The following is a 24,068-nucleotide window of genomic DNA, read 5'->3' as shown; positions in this document are numbered from 1 at the left end:
GATAATGTCTTCTAATGCTCTCCTGAAATTTTGAGTTCGATATTTGATTTACAAAAAAAGTTCTATGGTTCAAAAAAATTTTTTTTTCAATAGAAAAAAGAGGTTGGTAATGTAGGAATTCCACTGTGTCGCATGCCCTTAAGTCTAATTTAGTTTGAAATACCTTTACATTATTGAAATATATTTTCAAATCCTTGGAATCTTTAAAAATAACAAAAAAAATGTCCAATTTTTTAAAAATCTTTTCAAATACCTTCAAACGTTTTGAAAATTCCTTGAAAATTTAAAAAATACTGTAATTTTTTCAAGTTCATTGGAAACGCTTCAAATTATTGAAATCTATTAAACATTCCTAGTAAATTTTGAAAACACTCTAAAATATTCCTAATCAATTAAAATCGTTTGAAACTTGTTTAAGCTCTTGAAATTTTTTAATTCAGAAATAGACACATACTTGAATAAAATGAATAGTGGCAGTTGACTTAAGGATTAATTTATTGAAATAAAAATCACTAGATCTTTTCATATCATTATTTTTTAAACAAAAGCTGTTTTAACAGGAAACAGGAAAAATGAAACACATAGTTTCGCGAGTTCGCAACACTAGCGCCCCGAAGCTGTGAGATCCTAATGATTCAAAATTTCTTGGCTTCCTTCCACCTCACAAGATCAAAAGTAAATACTTCCCTCAAAAAGAACTTGAGATTTCTATAAACAGTACCATCCAAACCCTTAAAAGTGAACCAACGACCTCTGTACACAGAAAATCAGAAAACTAAAATTTCACGATTTCCACCAGCTCACAAGTTCAAACATCAATATTTCCCAAAAAAATAATTTGAAAATTCTTAAAACGGTGTCATTCAAACCCTTAGAAGTGAACCAACCACCTGCATATAAAAAAATCAGAAAATTAAAACTTCACGATTTCCACTCACCTCACAAGTTCAAAAATCAATATTTCTCCCAAAAAGAATCGAAAACTTCTAAAAAAGGTATTATTCAAACCCTTAAAAGTGAACTAACCACCTCCGTACACGAAAATCCAGAAAATAAAATCCCTCTCGATATAAAATCGGGAAAACTACGGACCCAACTTCGAGGTTAAGTATCACATGTTCCCTCGACATTGACCATTCCGGGGCCACTTGTATTTGATATCTCATCACGCTACGCCCCTGGTTACGTTACATTGTCCGTGGATCCCGCTTCGAGTCTCGTTTCGAGACAAAATCGTGGCGCAGCGTTGCCGTGTTTCAGCTTTTCTGTCGAGTGGCGGAGTGGCGTGAAATGTGGTGTAGAGCTCGTGACGAAATATCAAACGTGCTTCTCGTGTGTGACACAGAAATTGACTCCAAAAAGCGGCACTAACCGAGTTGCGTACCTGTCATGTGGTGAATTCCAAACGTACAAACTGGCCACATAGACGACCGACAAAACGAGGCACGAACTGATTGCGGAAATGCATGGAAAATTGGTATTTCGGGTGTCCGTGGTCTCCATAACTCCATACTGACGTCGATCTTGTGTCGCGCTCCAATTCGGGGTGAAGCGGGGCACCGGGGCGAAGGGGCCCCGCCGCAGGGGCGGCTCAATCGAAAAAAGTGATTCAATGAATTATTGAGAAGTGTGTGTGATAATCGACTCGATTTTCAAGAATTGGCAAGAATCAAGATGCGAATGAAGGCCATATGAGGCCCTTTTCACATTTTTTGAAAGCCTTGATTTATTCTCGTCTCGAGAGGTATGCGTTCTTTTTATTGTCTTTTTATTCGACATTTACATTTGTAGGTTAAGTTTTAATTGGAAAGAAATAATCAGGACAACCTTGATAACCGTTACGTTACGAGACAAATCAAACATCACATGTTAGGATGTTAGGTGCATGGAAACCGTAAAGAGTAGCGTTATATTTTTTTCCCTGGGAAGTTTTTAAGATAGTTTAGTTACAAGTTTCTTCACTTTTTGCCATTTTTGGACTTATTTGTTCACTTGAGGACAGTTTCAGGGTAAATAGAATCATTTTAATAAATTCAGGGTGACAGTGTGCTTGTTGGTTTCTTTTTGGAGTCAGCTATATCGGTTTTATAGGGAAATTGGTGAAAATCGATTCAAATAGGTTAATGATTATGAGGTTAGGTGTGTCCAGGAAATGTTGAAATTTGTTTGGATTTTAATTGGTTTTTCTAGAACTGGAATGAATCGGTAAGAGTTTATTATTTTTGTGATTTTTAAATAAAAGCGTTTAAAATCTATTAATTTGAAATTCAAACTATAAAAATTGAAAATTGGAAAATTTCATTAGAAAGAAAGGGAATGGTTTCAGATTAAAATTTCGTAAATAGGACAATTTTGATATGTTAAAAATGGAATATTTTCAGATTAGAATTTTTAAAATAGGATTATTAAAAATGCAGAGCAATTCAAATTATGTTATCTCTAATATTATATGCATTCAAAATTGAATAAATAACAATTGAAATTTTGGAATTGAAAACTAAATTGAATTTCTACACACAAAAAAACGTTGAAATCAAAATTTAATGTGAAAATTAAAAAAAAATCTGGTACGGAACGTGGAAAACTCATTAAACTTTCAATTATTTTAAGTAAATTTAAATCGTTTAAAAATTCAAAATTTTGAAATTGTTAATTAAACTTTTCAAAATTAAAAGATTTCAATTTTAAACGAAATACTTATGAAAAAGAGCAATTGAAAATTGTTAACTCTAACATTGTAACTATTTAAAATTAAAGAAATTATTCAAGTACTATAAGATTAAAATTTCAGATATTTACATTTTTTGTGGAAAAATACAATTTTAAACTTTTTAATTTCTAATCTTTTAATTTTTCATAATTCATTTATGATTATTATTCATTTCTTAAACCTTCCAATTCTATATTTTCCCATATTAAATGCTTAATTTGTTTAAATCATCAAATAAAAATCAGATAAATTTAAATTGTGAAATTCTAGAGGAAAAGATTCAATTATATTTCTTAAAAATTGAATTATTCTAAAATAAATATTTAAACAAATTTTCGAATAGGGAAAAATTGAAATTTTATAACTTTAAAATTAAATAAATGGTTCAATTACTGAGGTATCAATTTCAGATTTTTTATTTTTTATTGTCAAAAATACCATTTTTAACATCTTAATTTCCAGCAATTTAATTGTTAATACTTCATTTATGATTATTATTCATTAAAAAAAAATTCCAAGTCAATGTTCTTCAATTTTAAATCATTAATTTTCTCAAATCTTCAAAAATATTTTCACATTAGATCTTTCAAAATAGGATCATGAAAAATTCAGAGCAATTAAAATTAGATTATTTCCAATTAAAAATGTTCAAAAATAAATATCTTATGATTAAAATGTTCAAATTTAAATAATTTTCAATTCGCAGAGATCAAAATTTGACGATTTGAAATTGTAAACTAAAACCCGATTCGCGAATTTAGACAATTACATTTTGTTATAAATATTATTTTTTTCATGTTTAAAGTTTCTAAAATTATTGTTTGAATTTATAATAATAACTGAAAAATATATAGTTCTAGATGATTTTTTTCAATTGTTTTTTTTTAATTGAAATAATAATCTTAGAAACTTTAAACATTAAAAATATATTTTATAATTCAAAACATTTTGTATTTTTAGTCAATAAATAATATTTATTGAACAAATTTTAATTGTTTAAATTAAGGAATTTGATAATTCGGAAATTTTCTTCCGGGAATTGTATTATTCGGGATTTTTCAAATTCGATAATATTATAAACTGTCTGAAATTTTATTATTCGGGAATTTTCCAATTTCGGAATTTTATAATTCGGAAATTTTACAACCTCGGGAATTTTATTTTCGGGATTTTTTAGTCGATCCTTCTGAGTAATATTTAATTTGTTACAAAACATTTCCAAAGGATTAATTTTAATTTTCAAAATTCAGTCATTTAAATTTTAATTGCGAAATGAAAAATTGAGAACGAGAAAATTTGAAAATTCAGAACTCTAAAATTGTAACCATTTAAAATTAAGAAATTGTTTAATTACTCAGGTTTCAATTTCAAATACGAAATTTAATTTGTATCTATTTTTATTTGGATAAATACAAGTTTTAACTTTTTAATTCCAAATCTTTTAATTTTTCATACTTTATTTATAATTATTATTTATTTTTAAAACCTACCAATAACATACTTTTCAATTTTAAATGGTTAATTCTTTTAAATCTTCAAATAAAAATTTAAACATTGAATATTTTCATATTAGAATTTTTTTAATTGGATTATTTAAATTTTAGGACAATTTGAACTGTATTATATTTAATTAAAAGTCTTACAAAATTAATAATTAAAAATTGAAAATATATGAATTCAAATCATTTTCAGTTTGGAGCGATTAAAATTTGATGGCTTCAAACTAAAAACTAAATTAAAAAGCTTTAGAATTAAATTATTTATAAAAAAATGTTCAAAATAAAATGTAATGTTAAATGGGAAACATAAAAAATGAAGAAATTTATACTTCGAAATATTGGAAATTGAACTAACATCCCAATAAAAGCGTTTCAAATTTAATAATTTAAAGGTTTTTAATCAGAAGCTCTCAAAATTGAAAAATTTCAGAATAAAATTTTGAAAATTGGACAGTTTCATCAGAAAGAAGTTAAAATTGTGTCATTTCTGATTCCAAACGTTCAAAATTGAAGAACTTTATTTTTAAATTGAAGAATCTCGAAATTGCATGATTTCGGATTAAAATTTTCATAATATAAACCGTCACAATTAAATACTTTTAGATTAGAATTTTGAAAATAGGATCATTTCAAATTCAGGGCAATTGAAATTGTATTATTTCTAATTAAAATCGTTTAAAATTGAATAATTAAAAATATTTTCAATTCAAAGTGATTAAAATTTGACAGATTGAAATTGGAAAATAAATTGCATATACAAATAAAAAATTATAATTTAACATTAAAATGTATTAGATACATTTTTCTAACATTTATTTATGAACATTTTATTTATGAACCTTTCAAAATGAATTTTTCATAAAAAAGTTCGATTTAGAATATTAAAATCTAAAATTATTAAAATAAAAACTGACTGAGTATCGAGGCTTAATAATAGAGCTTAATAATTTTAAAGAACTGAAAAAGTATTTTGAAAGTTTGATAAGATGTTAATAATAATTAAAGAACTATTTATTTTAATATAAATATTAAATATAAAGAAGGACTTTAGTTATGGAATTCAGATATTACAATTAAATAATTTTTATCTGATTTAAAATTTTTTAATTTCATCCCGTAATCGGCATGATTTAATTATTTTATTAGTAATTATAAACTTATCAGTAATATTATAACAGCTGCATAAATGATCTTGAGTAATAAAATTGAGTGATAAAATACAGATGTCGTCATAACTATAAATTATGTAGACAAGAATATAACGCGAGTACTTTTATAAATTCTAGTTAGTAAATAATGTTTCGAACCCATTTGTAAAACAGTCGCTCACTCATAGAAAATTTATTTTAAAATGATAAACACGTAATTTTAATTGAATAAAGAAGACGCTGAGCATTTAAGAGAATGATTCTCGAAATCATTATAAAAATTATATTAAGTTTAATTAAAAAAATTATATTAAGTTTAAGTTTTAATTATATTATATTAACAACATATTCAGAATTTTGCTTTATAAATAGTTGGAAATCTAATTCTATGCCTCCTACATTCAAATAACTGATAATTATTTATGCATTAATATTATGATCGTTTTAAACTAAACTACTTCGGATTTTGTGAAGTGTTTTAGTTATTTTAATGTATTTATCCTTGAAATTTAAACGATGGTTTTCTATAATTATATTTAGTATTTTGAGTATTGAAATTTAAAGGGTTTAAAAGGAACAAATTTTCCAAATTTAAATTGTTGAATATTTCAAACGATTTAAAGTTAAATAATAAAACTTTAAAGGATTATAGTATAAAAAAAGTTTTTATTTCACAATTTTAATTTATAAAGTATTTAGTTTTAAATCAAAATTAGAATCGTTCATTTTGGAAAGTTTCCAATATTTAAAATTTAATTTTGAACGTGCTTTGGAATATATAGATCAATTCAATCTTATTTTCAATTTAATTCAATTTGTATTGAGTTAGAAGAGAGGTAATTTTGTATATCCTTTTTTTATTATTAAAAGAGGGAGTTTTTATTCAACTTTTTTTTATTTCGAAAGGGAATCTTCTTTATTTCTAACATTTTTAGTGAGTTGTCGGGGGACCAGTTCTGTATTTTAAACATTTTTCCTAAGATAAAAGGATGGAATTTATTTCTGAATTGGAAGACGAAAATGATTTATTTTCAACATTTTTATTTAGCTCGAAAAGATAAAATGTTGGTCTTTAATTTTTTTCCTGAGCTGGAAGAGAGTTTTTTTTATTACTATTGCATTCAGATGACTATTTTCTTATTTTTTTGAATTCTTTTGAAATGTTTCAGGGTATTTTTAAACATTTCCAATTATTTTCAAGAATATTAATCAAATGTTGAGGTATTTTAAGAGATTAAAAAGATTTTAGGTTTTAAAAAAAAATAGATTTCAATAGTTTCAAGTGATTCCAAAGAATTAAAACAAATTAAGGGTATGAATTTGTTATATTAAAAAATTTTATAACATCCGAGGATTTCAATTATTTTTATAGATTTTAAAAACTCTCAAGGTATTTTAATTGTAAATTGTTTTATTCCATTTGTAAAATATTCTATATTAAAAATGTTACAAGATTAGAATTTTGTTCTTTCAATATTATTAACTAATAATTAATCATTTTTAGTTTATATTTGTTATTGTCTAAACAGTATAATTTAAATAATTTAAATTTTTAATTTAAGATCAGCTTTTAACAAAAAATGGAGAAAATGCATGTTCTACAAAATAGTAAACTTTTGAATTACAAAAAATAATTAGTTTTGCAACAAGAAAAATAATTAATTAAAAAAAATTGCTTCAATTAAAATTAAGAATCTTTAAGCAAAAAATTACCTTTTAAGAAAGTAGTTTAACTTACAACCAAAGAGTTAAATTTTCAACTAAAAACGATTAATTTTCAATCAAAAATATAATAGACTAATATTTTATATTTGAGTTGCATTTTTCACCCAAAAAATCGATGTTTTTTTTAAGAAAGACGAATTTTCAATGAAATAAATAAAACTTCAATAAAATATTAAAATTTTCCATCAAATTGTTAAATTTCCACAAAACAGTTTAATTTTCAATAAAAAGCTCATTTTCAACTGAAAACGAAGTTTTTGATCAAAGGATCAATTTTCTATCCAAAAAGATGAGTGTTAACTTTTCAAGAAAATAGTTGAATTTTCAAACAAAATAATTAAATTTTGAATCCAATATTAGAATTTTTAACTAAAATTTATGAATTCTTAAACAAAAACTTTGAATTTCAACAAAGTATTTCAACTTTCAATCAGTTGATTTTTGAACAAAAAACGATAAATTCTAAATCAAAAAGTTTAAATTTAAAAAAATGAAGAAATTTTCAACAAAATATTGAATTTTCAACTAAAATGATGAATCTTCAACTAAAAAAATCGATTGGTAACAAAATAGTTGAATTTGCAACCAAGTAGTTGAATTTTTAAATAAAAATGAGATATTTTCAAACAAAAAAATTGATTTTTAACGGTAAATGAAATAGTTGATATTACAACTAAAAACTGTTGTAATAAAAAAAGTTAAATTTAAATAAAAAATCTAGATTTGAACTAAATAGTTAAATTTTTAATACAGTAATTTTTTAAGTAAAAAGGAAACAAAAATTTCAACGAAATTGCTGAGTTTTCAATAAAAAATATTAATTTTCAATTAATAGTTTGATTTTCTACAAAAATAATTGAATTTTCAACACAAAAACAAGGATTTGCATCAAAATAATTTAATTTGCAACCAGACAGTTGCACTTTTAACCAGAAAAAAAATCAACCAAAGAAAAATTTTTAGTCACGAAAGAAAGCTTGAACTAAATTGTGGAATTTTTAAAAAATAAGTTAATTTTTTAACTAAGTAGTCTGATTTTTAAAATATTAGAATTTTTAACCAAGAATTGATGAAAACTTAAAATAATAATAATATAGTATTATTAATACTTTTAAAATATTAGGTATGGAAAATTGGAAATTTTGTTTACAAAATAAAGTGAATTAAATTGAATAAAAATTTAATTAAATTCAATCTACCCATAAGTGTAATGCTTTGAAAATTGTATGCAAAATGTGTGACAAATTTTATTCTAAGATGTCAATGAATTTCGAATTTTTTAAAAAGCTTTGATATATCTTATTGTATTTTAAATATAATTGAATATTTTGAAGTGTTTCCAAAGGATTTTAAATACTGTAGTGTTTATAAAAATCCGGAAGATTTTAGGGTATTTTTTTCAATTTCTAAGGAATTTTAAAGAGCTTTAAAAATGTTCAATGAATTTCAAAAGGTTACAAAGATTTCAGGGTGTTTTTAAAAATCTAAGGAGTTTCCAAGGTTTTCAACAGAGTTTAAAGGATTTGAAATATTTTAGGATATTTAAAAAAATTCCAAGGAACTTTCGAAATCAAAAACATTAAACAGTTTTAAGAAAGTTATCGATATTTCACATATTTTAGGGTTTTAAAAATTGTTAAGAAGATTTCTAGAGTTCTTAAAAGTTTCAAGGGATTTCAAAAGAATTTAGGTTGTTTTCAAAAATGTTAATGAATTTCCAAAAGTTTAACTAATTTTTTTCCATTTCAGAATTTTGTAAAAGCTTTGCTATGTTTTATGGTATTTAAAATAGACTTCAATAACTTAAAGTAAATTTCTAAAAGATTATAATAATCTTAGGAATGCTTAAAAGATTTCTAGCCATTTTTAAGAACTTTGAAAAGTTTCTAAGGATTTAAAAAATTTCAAGGAATTTTCAAGATCTTAAAATATTTCAATGCATTACAAAATTTTTTTTACAGGCTTTGATATATCTTATGGAATTTTAATTATATTTTATTAATTAAAAATGATTCCAAAGTAGTTTGAAGATTCGAGTGTGTTTTCAAAAATTTCAGAGGATTTTCAAAAGCTTTAAAAAGTTTCAAGGAATTTCAGAACATTTCAAAGAATTTTAAAGATGAAACATTCTAAAAACTTTGAAATATTTCATATCCTTTAAAAAACGTTAAAAACTTTGTAAGAACTTGATAGTTTATTGGAACTTTTAAAAATACCCTAAAACTTTGATTTCAACCATTTTTTTTTCAAATATTTTTAAATTGGGATTTTTATAAATGTTTATATCATTCAGTGTAGAATGCTTAATTCGCAGATCTTTCACTTTAAAAATTTTCCATTTTTAATTTTTAAAATCATATATTTTAATTTAAAGAATTTTAAAATGCAGTTTTGAAGACTTAAAAAATTAGAAGTTTTTAAAATCAAAGATTTTTTAAATAAAAAAACAGGGTGGCCGTCCCGGGAATTTTACGAATTTTCAGAAAAAAAATCTGCCCAAGATCGATTTTAACAATTTTTTAAATAATTAAAGTGCAGTTTTGAATATTTAAACAATTAGAAATTAAAAGCATTTGAAGTTGAAATTTTGTTTATAAAAAACAGTTTTATTTTATCAACTTTAAATATAAATAAATAAATTATTTCTAAAATGGATTTGTACTCTAAGTATAGAAATCTGAACAATAATTGATTTGACCAAACCATTCTAGATCCGTTCAAAATTTGAGAATTTCCAGATTTGAACTATTTCAATCCGAAAGTCTTGATAATGATTGAAATTAATATATCATTTATTCCGATAATTTTATTTTTAATTAAAAATTTTCATGATTTATCAAAATATATTTTTAATTCAGAGTTTCAGGTCTTCCTTTATATTATTTTTTATATTAAATTTAATAAATAAATTTATTAATATATTATTTATATTAATTTTTTTAGCCATTAAAAAATATAAACGTGCGTTTGACTATTTTCAACTTAAAAATAAATCTACAATAATATAGTCATAATTAAAGGCTTTTATTAAATTTAAAATATTGTGAGTCTAAATGATTTAATTTTTATCCCATTTAATTTGAAATTTCTTAATGTAGAAAAAGAATAAGTATTTAATATTTAGGAATATTTCACTGTTCATTTAATATGAGTAAATTAAAACCAAATATTTAAAAGTGAACAATTTGAAACTGCATTTTTTACATACAAAGCTTTGAATCTTTAGATTTTTGAAGAACTTTTAAAATTTTAGCGTTACAATTTTAATTCTTCTATTTAAAAAGTGTTTAATTTACAAGTAAAATTGTCCAATTTTGTCTCATAAATAACAGTTGAAAAAAAAACATAAAAAATTTGTAGAAAATAGAATTAAAAAATTTAAATTGAACAATAGAAAAAATTTGAGTAATTTTAAGAGATATTTAGAAGTTTTGAAAAGATTCAAAATTAATTAAAAACTTTAAATTATTTTAAATAATTCAAACGAAGTGTGTTAACATGTTTTTCAGAACTTCTAAATATATTTTAAAATTAAACGAAATTTTCCTAGAATTTTTGAAAATCCTGCAAATTAAAAAAAATCCTTAAAATCTTCCACAATTTTTCAAAGTGAAAAATCATTTTTAATTTTCCTGAGAATTTTAAGAAAATTTTTTATTCTTTTAAAGTCTCACAATTCTTTAAAAAATTCTAAATTTTTTGTTTGAAATCTGCAAAAATCTACATTTTATTTTAAATTCGGCTGCAAGTATTTAAAATTATTTCAAATTCTAAATTTAATTTGAATGATTTTTAAACTTATAAATATCGCTTAAAATTACTCTAATATTTTTACGAATAATAAGTGTTATAAAAAAAGTTATAAAAACATTCAATTCATTTTTAAATATATTTAAAAGTTCCGAAAAAAATTCAAATATTATTTTGAATGTGGAAAAATTTAAAACCACTTCTAGTTTTCTCAAGATTTTGAAATAAAATTGTAAACCTTTTAAAGGATGCCTAGATTATTTAAAATAAAAATAATTTAACTTCTAATTTAAGAACTGTCAAGTTAAAAAAATTATTTTTAAATTTTTGATGTGTCTAGCTTAAAATTACTTAAAATAATATTATTTCGAAAATTCTTAAAGTTCATGGCTTAATTCTTTAATTTAGACTATTGAAAATGTTAACGTGGATTTACATTTTTGGAACTTCAATTTTAAAAGTTTGAAATTCAAGGGTTCCACTTTGAATGCTTTAATTTATTGTTTATTAATTTATATGGAGAAAGGTTTAGAATATAGTTTGATTTCTTAAATTTCATTGGCCGTCAAAAATGTTTGCGAACCGGGAAAAAACCGGGAATTTTTTTCTTCATCTAAAACGGCCACCCTGTCTTGAAAATTTTTCGGAATTTTTTCAAATACCCTAAAATCTTTTAAATCCTTTAGAATTGCTTGAAATTATTAAAATTTATTAAAAATATTATACATTTTTTTTGAGGATGTAAAATGTCTTATAATATTTTTCATCGATTTTAATCATTCGAATACCTTTCAGGGTATTTAAGAAAATTCTAAAGCATTTTTAAAACCCTAAAAAAATTTCAAATAAAAAATGAAATATTTTAGGCTATTTAAAAAAAATCCAAACAATTATCTGGATCTCTGAAAAATTTCAAGGGGACTTTAAAGAATTTGAAGTATTTTAAGATATTTTAAAAGATCACAAGGAATCAAAAGATTTTGAAATATTTTAGGGTATTTTGAAAGATTCAGATGCATTTTTAAGTGCTTATCAAAGCATAAAGGGCTTTCAAAAATTTTGAGAACATTTAAGATTTTCCAAGAAGTTTGTTAATGATTTTAATAATTTGAAGGGATTTCTCTAAGGATTAAACATATTTTACAATATTTTATTTAAAAATATTTCATGAGCTTTGAAAAGTTTAATAGGATTTCAAAGGATTTTAAAGGTTTAAGGATATTTTTCAAAATTCAGAAGAATTTGTAAGAGCTAAACAAAATTTTAATGTGATTTTAAAGGATTTGAAATATTTTGAGGTAGTTAAAAAGATGCCAAGGGATTTTTAATTGATATCAGTAATTTTATATTACTTAAAAGGATTTGAAATATTTCAGGATATCTTAACAGATTCCAAAGGTTTTTTATTTGATTTCAGTAATTTCAAGGGATTTCGAAAGATTTAAAATATTTTGGTGTATTTTAAAGGATCCAAGGAATTTTCAATTCATTTCAGTAATTTTGTATGATTTCAAATATTTTAAGATATTTTAAAAGATTACAAGGAATCCAAGAATTTGAAATATTTCAGGGTATTTTGAAAAATTCAAAGGCATTTTCTAGTACTTTGAAAACTTAAAAGGGATTTAAAAAGAATTAAAATATTTTGGGAAAATTTAAAGGGTTGAAAATGTTTTAGGATATTTCAAGACATTTCAAGAGCTTTGAAAAGTTTCATGAGATGTCAAATAATTAAAAAAATTTTAGGGTATTTTTAAAAATTCAAAGGAATTTTCAAGATCATCAAAAAAATGTAATTGATTTTAAAAGATTTGAAACATTTTAATGTCTTTTAGAAGAATCCAAGTCATTGTAAATTTGGAAGATCTTAAAGTTTTTTAAACGAATTTAAGAGATATTAGGGTATTTTTTACAAACTTGTGACACGGTTTACAGTATTTTCGATCTCTTCTTCGCGCTCAAAGGGTAAAAAATTCAGGACAAATTCACAAGATTCAACGCGAGTTTAATAAATAGACTTCTGGTACAATTAATTAAAAACTTTTAAAAATTCAAAAAAATTCACTGAATTAAGTAAAATTGAGTGAATATGTAAGGATTCAAGTAAATTAAAAAAATTCAAGAGAATTCGAAAGAATTTAAAAGAATTCAGGGTGAATTTCAAGAAATAATTTTAATCCTTTTAAATCTTTGAAATCGTACTAAATTTGAACACAAGAAGTGACTAATGATTACAGAAAAATTCAAGATAAATTCAAATAAATTGGAACAATTTTAATAATCGAAAAAAATCTGATTGGTGACAATAAATTTTGAGTGATTTTAGAGAAACTTAAAAGAAATTAGAAGAATGAGATGAAATTCATAAAAAATTAACCTGAATTTAAAAAGCAATCCAGTGAATTGAATATACTTCAAAAACATAGAAAAATTAATTGAATTGGGTAGAATTGAGTAAAAATTTAGATGAAGTAAAAAGAATTTAAAAGGATTTAGGATAAATTAATAAGAATTCAGGGCGAATTACAAATCAATTATAAAAAATATTTGAAAATTTTCGAAATACTTCGAAATCCTACGAAATCTCTCGTGTCTTGCGAAAAATTATTTGAAATCCATTAAAATATGAAAATTCCCGAAAATTATTAAAACTCTTGGAAATCCCTTAGAATTGTTAAAATATCTTAAAAATGCTTTGGAATCTTTTAAAACACTTTAAAATATTTCATTCTTTGAAAGCCTTAAAACTACTGAAATAAATAAAAAATTTCTGGGAATCTGTTTGCATTTCTTAAAATATTTCGAATCCTTTGATATCTTTTGAAAGCCCTTGAAAAACTTTTGAAAGCACTTGAAAACTTCTGAAAATCTTTTACAATATTCTCAAGTATTTCAAATCCTTATAAATCCGATTAAATTACTGAAATCTTTAAAAAAATTCTTTGTAATTTATTAAAGTTATCGAAATTATTTAAAATCCAATACACTTCTATTCATCTTTTTAAAGCTCTTGAAAATGCCAAGGAAATTAAAAAAAAAAATACGTTCAAATTTTTCAAATCCTTTAATCATATGATCAATTGTTCCCCAGGATCCATTAACTTAAAACTTTCAAAAATTACAAAAAAATCTATTAAATCAAGCAGAAAAGAGTAAATTCATAGAAATTCAATTGAATTTCGAAGAATTCAGGGTGAATTTGAAATCTCTTCAATTTTTTAAAACTAAAAATAAATGTAAATTTGAAATGACCTTCGAAAAATTCAAGGGAATTAAGAAGAATTTGATGAAATAAAAAAAAAACTTTAAATCTCTTCCAATTTTTGAAATCCTACTAATTTCTAACCAAATAAGTGATTAATGTCTGCAAAACAATTCTAATTAAATAAAAAAGAATTAAAATTAAGTTAAAAAGAATTCAAATGATTGGAAAAATATTAAAAATCTAAAAAAATGCCATTGATTACAATCAAATTGGAGAGAATTTAGAGGAATTCAAGGGAATTGAAAAAAATTCGACTAACTAAATTTTTTTTAAATCAAGTGAATTCAAAACAATTCCAACATGAAAAATTCACTGAATTGAGAAAGTTTGAAATTTAATTACAAAAATCAAAGAAAAGTTATAAGAGTTGAATAAAATCCCTAAGAACTTAAAGTGAGTTTCAAAGACTTCGAAATGAATTAACAACTTTTAGAGCTCCATTGAATTGAGTAGAATTTAGAAGAATACGAAATTTTATATTTCCAGAAATTCTGAAAAAAGCTTTAAAACCATTGAAATCGTTAGGAAATCTTATAAATCGCCTTGAAATTGTTTAAAGCTCTTGGAAATTCCTAGAAATTAAAAAAATGTATTGAATCAAGTAGAAAAGAGTAAATTTATAGAAATTCAAGTAAATTAAAAAACTTCCAGTGAATTCATGAAATTTAAGAGAATTCCAAACTCTACAAAACAGTAAGTTTGAAATGACCTTTGAAAAATTCAAGGGAATTCAGAAGAATTTGATGAAACGCCTAAGAATTTAAGATGAGTTTAAAAGAATTTAGGACAAATTATAAACTTTAAAATTCAAGAAGTCCATTTGATTACATAACACTGAGTGAATTTAGAAGAAAAAAAATTAAGTAGTTACAAATAATTCAAGAGAATTCGAAAGAATGTAAAAAAAATTCAGAGCGAAATAAAAAAATTTCAAATCTTTGAAACCCTACTAATTTCTAACCAAATTAGTGATTAATGACTACAAAACATTTCAAAATAAATCAAAAAGATTTCAAATGATTGGAAAAATATTAAAAATCGAAAAAGATGCCATTGATAACAATCAAATTTGAGAGAATTTTGAGGAATTCAAGGGAATTGGAAAGAATTCGACTAGCTAAATTTGAAAAAAAAATCAAATGAATTCAAAACAATTAAAATCAGACACAAAGAATTCAAAGGGTTTGAAAAAACATTAAAATACAAAAATGCTATTAATTATAATTAAATTTAAGAGAGAATTTAGAGGAATTCAAGGGAATTGGAAAGAATTCGACTAACTAAATTTGAAAAAGTCAAATGAATTTAAAACTAATCAAATTAAATAAAAAAGAATTCAAAGGATTGGCAAAAACATTAAAAATAGAAAAAAATCCTATTGATTACAATCAAATTTGAGAGAATTTAGAGGAATTCAAGGAAATTTAAAATAATTGGATTAACTAAACTTTTTTAAATCAAGTGAATTCAATACCATTCCAACATGAAAAATTCACTGAATTGAAAAAGTTTGAAATGAGTTTACAAAAATCAAAGAAAAGTTCAAAGAATTTAATAAAGTCCCTAAGAATTCAAAGTGGGTTTCAAAGACTTCAAAATGAATTAACAATTTTTAAAATCCATTGAATTGAGTACAGCTTAGAAGAATACAAAAGAATTAAAAAGAATTCAGGATTAGTTGGTAAGAATTCAGGGCAAAATCCAAATGATTGCAAAAAAATTGAAAATCTCTATTAAAATTTTTGAAACCCTACTAATTTCTAACCAAATAAGTGATTATGGCTAGAAAAAATTCAAAATAAATACAAAAGAATTCAAAGGATTGGAAAAAACATTAAAAATCGAAAAAATGCTATTAATTACAATCAACTTTGAGAGAGAATTTAGAAGGATTCAAGGGAATTGGAAAGAATTCGACTAACTAAATTTGAAAGATATCAAATGAATTCAAAAAATTCAAATCAGATAGAAAGGATTCAAAGGATTCGAAAAACCATTAAAAATCGAAAAAGTGCTATTGATTACAATTAAATTTGAGAGAGAATTCAGAGGAATTTAAGGGAATTGGAAAGAATTCGACTAACTAAATTTGAAAAAGTTAAATGAATTCAAAATCAATCAAATTGAATACGAAAGAATTCAAAGAATTGGAAAAAACATTAAAAATCGAAAAAAATGCTATTGATTGCAACCAAATTTGAGAGAATTTAGAGGAATTTAAGGGAATTGGAAAGACTTTGAATAACTAGATTTGTTTGGAATCAAGTGAGATAAAAAAAATTTCAACATGAAAAATGCTCTGAATTGAAAAAGTTTGAAATGATTTTTAAAAAATCAAAGAAAGGTTAAAAAGATTAAAATAAATTAACACAAACTTTTAAAAATCCATTGAATTGAGTAGAATTTAGAAAAATACAAAAGAATTAAAAAGAATTCAGGGTAATAATTGCCTTGAAATTGTTTAAAGCTCTTCAAAATTGCTAGAAATATTTTGAAATGCCCGAAAATATTTCAATTCCTTTGATCATTTTATCAATTGATTCTCATGATACATTAAATAGAACCTTTTAAATATACAAAAGAATTCTAAAAAATTAAAAAAAGTCAGGATAAACTCTCTTGAAAATGCATTTAAACATTTAAAAATACTATAAAATCTTTAAAATCTCTTCAAATTATAGGAATCAATTACAAATTTCTCGGAATTTTTCAAAATACCCTTAAATATTTCAGAAGAATTCAAGTCACTTAAGAAATAGGTATCGATCGGAATTGGATAACGATTAATTCACGAGTTAATTTATCGAAAGAAAAGTTACATGATTAAAAGTTAAAGCATGGGCAGCACATAGGGACCTGTGTGGCCTGGATTAGAAAAAAAAAGAAAAAAAAAAGATAATTCCCTTGATAAATCCTCGACCCGTCTGCGCAGGTAAATTTCATCAGGCCCTGAAGACTCTACCTTCACCCCTGGACTCCTGACGGCAAGGCAAATCGCAAATCGGCAACAAAGAAAACCTAACCTAAAAAGCGACGCAGAAGCGAGCGAGAGAGCAGCGACTCCGCCAGACGCCGCTTGCACCCCGATTGTCGCTGGTGTCGCCCTGCCCTACTCCGTCAATGACAAGATGGCCGCCATGCTCGGTGGAAGTGTCGCCATTGTTTAGTGTTTAGTTGTGTTTTACCCGTTTGTTCCGTTTTTCGCGCAACCCTGGGGGCCCACGACGCAAAAATGCCGAGCGCCTCGTTCTCGGGGCGCGGATATGTCCGGCGGTCGCGAAGAAAAGGTGCAAACAGGATTCCGCTTCCTTCGAGGACCACTTCTGGTAAGCAACTCCACACAATTCTTCACACTCTCAATTATACATTCACTCCTCTCTCGTCTAGCCTCCTCACCTGCTGCCTAGCCCCGATACACTTTTTTTAAACCACCTACGTGACAAGTTTCCTTACCCCGTTTTACTTCCCCATCCACGGATACTCAAAGAAAAGTTATTTCCGCCCCGGAAAAATCCCCGGCGAAGGTTCGTCGTTCCTTTTCCTTAATTCCTTTGTCCGCCGACTTTATGGGCGAGTTGTGTCAAAATCGAAAGGTGAATTTTCGGCCCTTTCGAGTTTAGCTTTAGCCCTTCCTTCGGTTCTCAAATACCGATTTTTTTTATATCTCGGATGAATAAAAAAACGGGAGGAGAGGATTTTAGGTTGGTTTGGAGGTTTGAGCCGGGACGGAAAAGGGGAAAATCGTGGAGTGGAACATGTCAGGGGATGAGTTTCGGAGCAGGGGGTAATTTATACAGATCGAAATCCGATAGAGGGAGAGTTATTTGATTAATGAGTCGGGTTTTTTTAGCTTTCTGGTAAAAAGCATTCTAAAGGGACTTTTTCAAAACTGGATTTCAAGAATTTGAGAATCTTTGTCGAGTAGAAAAATAGTGAGGGGATGACAATCGTCTCGGCAATCGTTTTGTGTTCCATTTTCGATTGTCATTATTTTGTTTTGTCATCGAGTTTTCATTCTTATTTTTCTAGGTTTAGGAGGGTGTTTTTGATTCGGCAATTTTTGACAACAAGCTCTTTTTTGTAAATAAAACGAAAGGATTTATTTATTTTAATAAATATTTTTAGAATTTTTTTAGATTCAGTGGCTTAAGAATAGCTTGACTTAGCAAGGCATTCAGAATTAACAATTCCGAGTCTGAAAGCATCAAAATCAGAATATTAGGTTTCGACACCCCAATTTTTTTTTAAAGTGCCTAATCGAAATTTTCAAAAATTCGGGGTGGCCGCATGTCAGGGAAAAGTCGAGGACTTTAGAAAAAATCGGGTAAAAGCCAAGATTTTTTGTTTCAAAATTGATCTTTTTGTGTTGAAAATGAATCCATTTTTTGAAAATTCGTCCTTTCTGGTAGAAAATGAACCTAATTGATTAAAAAATTAATTGTTTTTCTGAGAATTCTTTCTTGTTTTTTTGTTCAAAATAATTCTTTTTAGCTAAAAGTTTTTTTTTAAACTTCATGGGTTTAGTTTTCAATTCGCTTTTCTTGGTGTCAAATTATTATTCTTGGTTGAAAGACCCTTTTTTTATTTGAAAAATAAAATTTTCGGTTAAAAATTCATCTATTTTGTTGAAAATTCATTTTTCTTTTGGTGCAAAATCAATTTTTTTAACTGAAAATTTAATTCTTCCATTTTTGGTTCAAAATTAATCTTTTTGTGTTAAAATTGAATATATTTGATCAAAACTGCGTCTCTTTTGCTTGAATGTTCAACGATTTGGCTTTCTTAGTTGAAATGTTACCTATATTCTTAAAATTATTTTTTTTGCCTAAAAAATTAATTATTTGAGTAAATAGTTCGCCTCTTTGGTGAAAGTGTACCGATTTTGTTGAAAATTCGTCTTTTTTGGTTTAAATATTGAATTACGTTCAATATTAATTTTTGGTTGAAAATTCATATTTTTGGGCTAAAATTTGGTTTTTATTTTAAAGCATCAACTATTTTGTAAAAAAATCGTCTTTTTAGGATTAATTTAACTGTTTATTATTTAAAATTTGTTTTGGTTGAAACATAAAAACCATCACGTTTTTCGTTGAAAATTCAACTTTTTTTGTTGAAAAACCGTATGTAGAAAATGTGTGTAGAAAATTCGTATTTTGGTTTGAAAAATACACAATTTGGTTGAAATTGTATTCGTTTCTTGACTGGAAATTTTTTTTTTTTTTTTTTTTGAAAAAATAACTATTTTGTTGAAAATTTCTTTTTAGACGGATTTTTGAATGCCTTTAAATTAAAAATTAAAATCTTTCGATTATTATGTAAAAAATACTACATTTTTCGCTTAAAATTTCCTGTTTTGGTTGATTCACAAGTTTAGTTGAAAATTCCTTGATTGGAAATCTACATTTATCTTTTAGGGTTTAAAATTCCACTTTTTTATTGAAAATTTGTCTGTTAGTTGACATTTCAACTATTTGAATAGAAAATTCAATTTTTTTAAGTTTAAAATTCTGCTGCTTTGTAGAGAATTTCGTCTTTTTGACTAGAAAATTAAAAAATGTTGTAGAAAAGTCAAGTATTTTGTTGACAGTTTAACTTTTTTGTTCAAAAATCAAGTTTTTTTCCCCAAAAATATCAGATTTTTAGCTAAAATTTTGTTGTTAAAAATTTTGCTTTTTTGTAGAAATGCAATATTATTTTGTTGAGGATTTGATTATTTAGTTTGAAAATTCATCCTTCTTGGTTAAAAATGAACTTTTTTTAAAAAATTCTTCTTTTTGGGTCGAATATTGATCCTTTCTGGTTTAAAACTGAAATATTTTCTAAAAAATGTATTTTGCGCTCGAAAATTCAACTCTTTTCTCGAAAGCTTTTCTTTTTGAGTTGAAAATTAAACTATTTTAATAGAAGATTAGTTTTTTTTTTCATTGAAAATTCATATTTTGCTCTTGAAAAGTCAAATATTTTGTTAAAAAAAAACAACTTTTTATGTAGAAAACTCAACTGCTTGGTTGAAAATTCATGTATTTTGTTGAAAATACGTTGTTTTTTTTTTGGAAAATAAATATTTTTGATTGAAAGTTGATCTGTGTTTTAAAAAATTTCATCTTTTTTGGATAAAGCAACTGTTTGATTGAAAATTATTTGTCTTTGGCAGAAGCTTCAACTATTTTATTGGAAATTCGTATTTTTTGGCTTGCAACTGTTTTGCTTGAAAATTCGACTATTTAGTTGAATCTTCCCATTCTCATTAAAATATATTTTTTTAACTGAAAAATTAACGTTTTCTTTTTTAGTTAAAAATTAAACTATTGTTTTAAAATTCATATATTTAGTTGTAAATTGTTTGTTGAAATATTAGCTATTACTAAAATTTTTATTATTTTATTGGAAATTCAACTGTTTTGTTGAGAAGTTCTCTTTTTGAGATGAAAATTAAAGTATATTGTTTAAAAATTCGTTTTTAGTTGAAAATTCATCTTGTTGGTTGAAAGTTTAATCACTTTCTTAAAAATTGATTTTTTTTTTTTTGGTTGAAGATACTCTTTGGTTGATAATTAAATTATTTTGTTGAAAATTAATTTTTTTTTTAGGTTTAAAATTAATTTTTTAAACTGAAAATGCCACTTTTCCTTTTTTTTTTTAATTTGACCTTTTTGGTTGAAAATATCAACTTCTGTGTTGCAATTTGAACTATTTTGTTAAAAATTAATTTTCTTGTAGAAGATTTATAATTTTTAGTTGAAAATGTATCACTTTTGTGAGAAGCATGAACTATTTTGTTGAAAATTCGTCTTTTTGGTAGAAAATTAATAGTTGCGGTGTAAAAATTCAACTGTTGTTTTTTTAAATCATCTCTATGGTAGAAAATGTGAGTATTTTGTTCAAAATTCATTTTTGTTGTTGTTGGAAATTAATTTTACTGTAAGTTGATATTTTCCATTTTTGGTTAAAAATTGATCATGTTTAGTTGAAAGTTCAATTATTTGTTAAAAAATTCGCCCTATTTGGTAGAAAATTAATTTTCTTGGTTGAAAATCATCTTTTGAGTTGAGAATTCATCTTTGTAGCTTAAAATTAAAATATTTTGTGAAAAATTCAACTACTTTGTTTCCCCTTTTCGATCTTCTTCATCTTTCTGAAGATAATAATAACATGCAATATTTAAAAATCGTAATTCATGAAGTTGACCAAATAATTTGTACTCTCTTTATTTTGATCAGAGGCGTGTATTTCTATCCTCTCTGCTTTGATCCGAGTCTTGAGTTACCCATTATAAATAGAACGCACTCGCGAGTAAACAATTTTGATAAACTAATTTTTCCGTAATCCTTCGCTTGAGATTAATGATAAAAACAAAAAAGGTAGATGCCTTGCTGACTTTTTGCTCAGAATTGCTGTAGGTATGCAAGGTGTGATCTTTGGAAATTGCGTACTCATTTTTTTCGCAGATTCTTGTAGTTTACTATTATATAAAGAGTGATTCACAATGTATTACAGTAACTTGTTCAAGTACAAGGTTGAGGAATTTCCTTCCTCTCCTTTTGACGAGCTCTTAATTCTCAGTCATGACATTCGCTATTATAATTCTGCTTTTGATCGATAATTGACACAATTTTCGAAATTTAAGATCCAACTTTTCATACATATTTGACCATTCAAAAATTGTTTTACAAACGTTTTTAGTTTTAATTCTAATCGAATACTTCTGAATTGATTGATAGTCGGGATCACATTTCTTCATTTTCTCCCTAGAAATTTGGAAAATCACCTAAAATCGAGAATTTTTACCCCCTCCTTTTTTTTGGCAAAGTTTCTTTTCATTATTATTTGATTATATTTTTCAATTTTTAATGTAAAGCTTAAAATCAATTAAAATAATATAATTTTGAAAATTTGTCAAGTTCATTGCTTGATTGTTTAATTTTCTAAAAGTTTTAAAAATTTCAAAAATTATTATAAATTTGGAAAACTTTAAATCCACTTCTAGATTTCTCAAGATTTTGAAATAAAATTGTAAAGCTTTTAAAGGATGCTTAAACCATTAAAATATTTTATTTGTAGCAAAAAAAAATATTTTTGTATTTTTAATGTGTAGCTTAAAATCAATTAAAATAATATAATTTTGAAAATTTTGTCAAGCTCATTGCTTGATTGTTTAATTTTCTAAAAGTTGTAGTCGAAATTAAATTCGTTTTTAAATATATTTAAAATTTCCGAACAAAAATTATTTAAAATTTGGAAAAATTTAACACCACTTCTAGATGTCTCAAGATTTTTAAATAAAATTTGAAAGCTTTTCAAGGATGCTTAAACCATTTAAAATTAAAATTATTTGATACTTCTGAATTGATTGATAGTCGGGATTACATTTTTTCCTGTTCACCCTATAAATTTTGAAAATCACCTAAAATCGAGAATTTTTACCCCCTCCTTTTTTTGGCAAAGTTTCCTTTCATTTTTTGAGAATCGTAAACCGGGAATTTATGTTTTGGTCAGGAATTTTACAAATGTTTAAAAGAAACATCTGGTCAAGTTGGATTTCAAAAGTTTTTAATAGTAGTTAGCTTAATTATATTTTTTTAATTATGATATCATTCAGTTCACAATATTTAATTCGAAAATCTTCTACTTGAAAAATTTTCCACTTTAGATTTTTATTTTTGGAAAAGAACCATTTTTATTTTATAAACTGTAAATCAAATATTTTTAAAATGGATCTGTACTTTAAGTATTAAAAATCGAACAATAACTGATTTGACAAAAAGATTCTGAATCCGTTAAAAATTGAACTGTTTCAATTCGAAAGTCTTAGTTATTAAAAACATGTAAACGTCAGATTGAAACCTCACAAACTATTTTCAATTAAAAAATAACTTCATAATTATATATTCGTAATTAAAGAATTTCATTAAATTTGAAATATTGTTTCAGTCTAAAATGTTTCATTATTAACACAATCAATTGCAATTTTTTTATTTAATACAAAGGATAATTATTTAATATTTAGCAATATTTTGACTGTTTGTTTAAAATGATTAAATTAAAACAAAAATTTTAAAACTATACAAATTGAAACTGAATTATTTGACAATGAAAACCTTAAATCGTTAACATTTCGAAGAACTTTTAAACTCTGAATGTTACAATTTTATTTGTTATTTTAAAAAGAATTTTTATTTGGAAGTGAAATTGTTAATTTTTGATACATAAATAACAATTGAACCATTATTATACGTAGAAATAATTGGAGTAATTTTAAGAAATATTTAGGAACTTTTGAAAAGATTCATGATTAATTTAAAACATTTAAAATTATTTCAAATAATTTAACGAAGTATTTGTACCGACAAAATTCGGCTATTTGTACTGAAATTTCCTGCTTTTTAAGCAGGGCTTCAAAAGTATAAAAAAACATTTTCTTGCGATTCCTAGGAAAATTTAAGAAGTGTTCAGTTTTTTAAAAAATTTACTTTTTATTTTTTATATTTCTAGCTTAAAATTGCTTAAAACAATATAATTATGAAAATTTTAGAGTTCATTGATTGATTCTTTAATTTATAGAGAGCATTGGAAGTTATAATATAGATATATATATATATATTTTTAAAATTAAATCTGCATCTTTGAACTCTATTTAATTGGTAAAAGTACTTCCTTTTTATATATTTTTATTGAACATTTGAATATCACAGTTTAAAACTCAAAAGTTCCATTTTGAGTGCTTTAATTTGTCGTTTTTTTTATTGCTTCAAATGGAAAGATGCTTAGCTTTAAAATTCGAATTTTTTAAGTTTTATTGACTGTGAAAAATATTTGCGAATCGGGAAAAACCCGGGAATTTTTATCGTCGATTAAAACGGCCAACCTGAAAAAAGATTTGAGATTCCTTTTGATGATATAAATATCAAATATTTCTTGAACAAGATTGAGTTATTCGCTCAAATTTGTTGATTTGAAGGACATCGTCGACA

General features: G+C 24.6%; 2 protein-coding genes across 2 annotated transcripts in view; one reads left to right on the top strand and one right to left on the bottom strand.

Moving 5' to 3' along the window:
* LOC117172716 (CAAX prenyl protease 2) overlaps positions 1-1,523 on the bottom strand; it is a 26,747-nt gene extending 25,224 nt beyond the window's left edge. Inside the window, exon 1 of the mRNA XM_033360877.1 lies at positions 1,385-1,523. Within this exon, the coding sequence (XP_033216768.1) occupies positions 1,385-1,503 (119 nt within the window). The 5' untranslated portion in view covers positions 1,504-1,523. The remainder of the gene's footprint in view (positions 1-1,384) is intronic.
* LOC117172713 (F-box only protein 11) overlaps positions 1,296-24,068 on the top strand; it is a 66,584-nt gene continuing 43,811 nt past the window's right edge. The window contains exons 1-2 of the mRNA XM_033360874.1: positions 1,296-1,744; positions 17,030-17,423. Of these exons, the coding sequence (XP_033216765.1) occupies positions 17,330-17,423 (94 nt within the window). The 5' untranslated portion in view covers positions 1,296-1,744; positions 17,030-17,329. The remainder of the gene's footprint in view (positions 1,745-17,029; positions 17,424-24,068) is intronic.

This window comes from Belonocnema kinseyi, chromosome 5, assembly GCF_010883055.1.
Source record: "Belonocnema kinseyi isolate 2016_QV_RU_SX_M_011 chromosome 5, B_treatae_v1, whole genome shotgun sequence".
NCBI classification, from domain to species: Eukaryota; Metazoa; Arthropoda; class Insecta; order Hymenoptera; family Cynipidae; genus Belonocnema; species Belonocnema kinseyi.
This window is presented reverse-complemented; position numbering and strand designations above follow the sequence as displayed.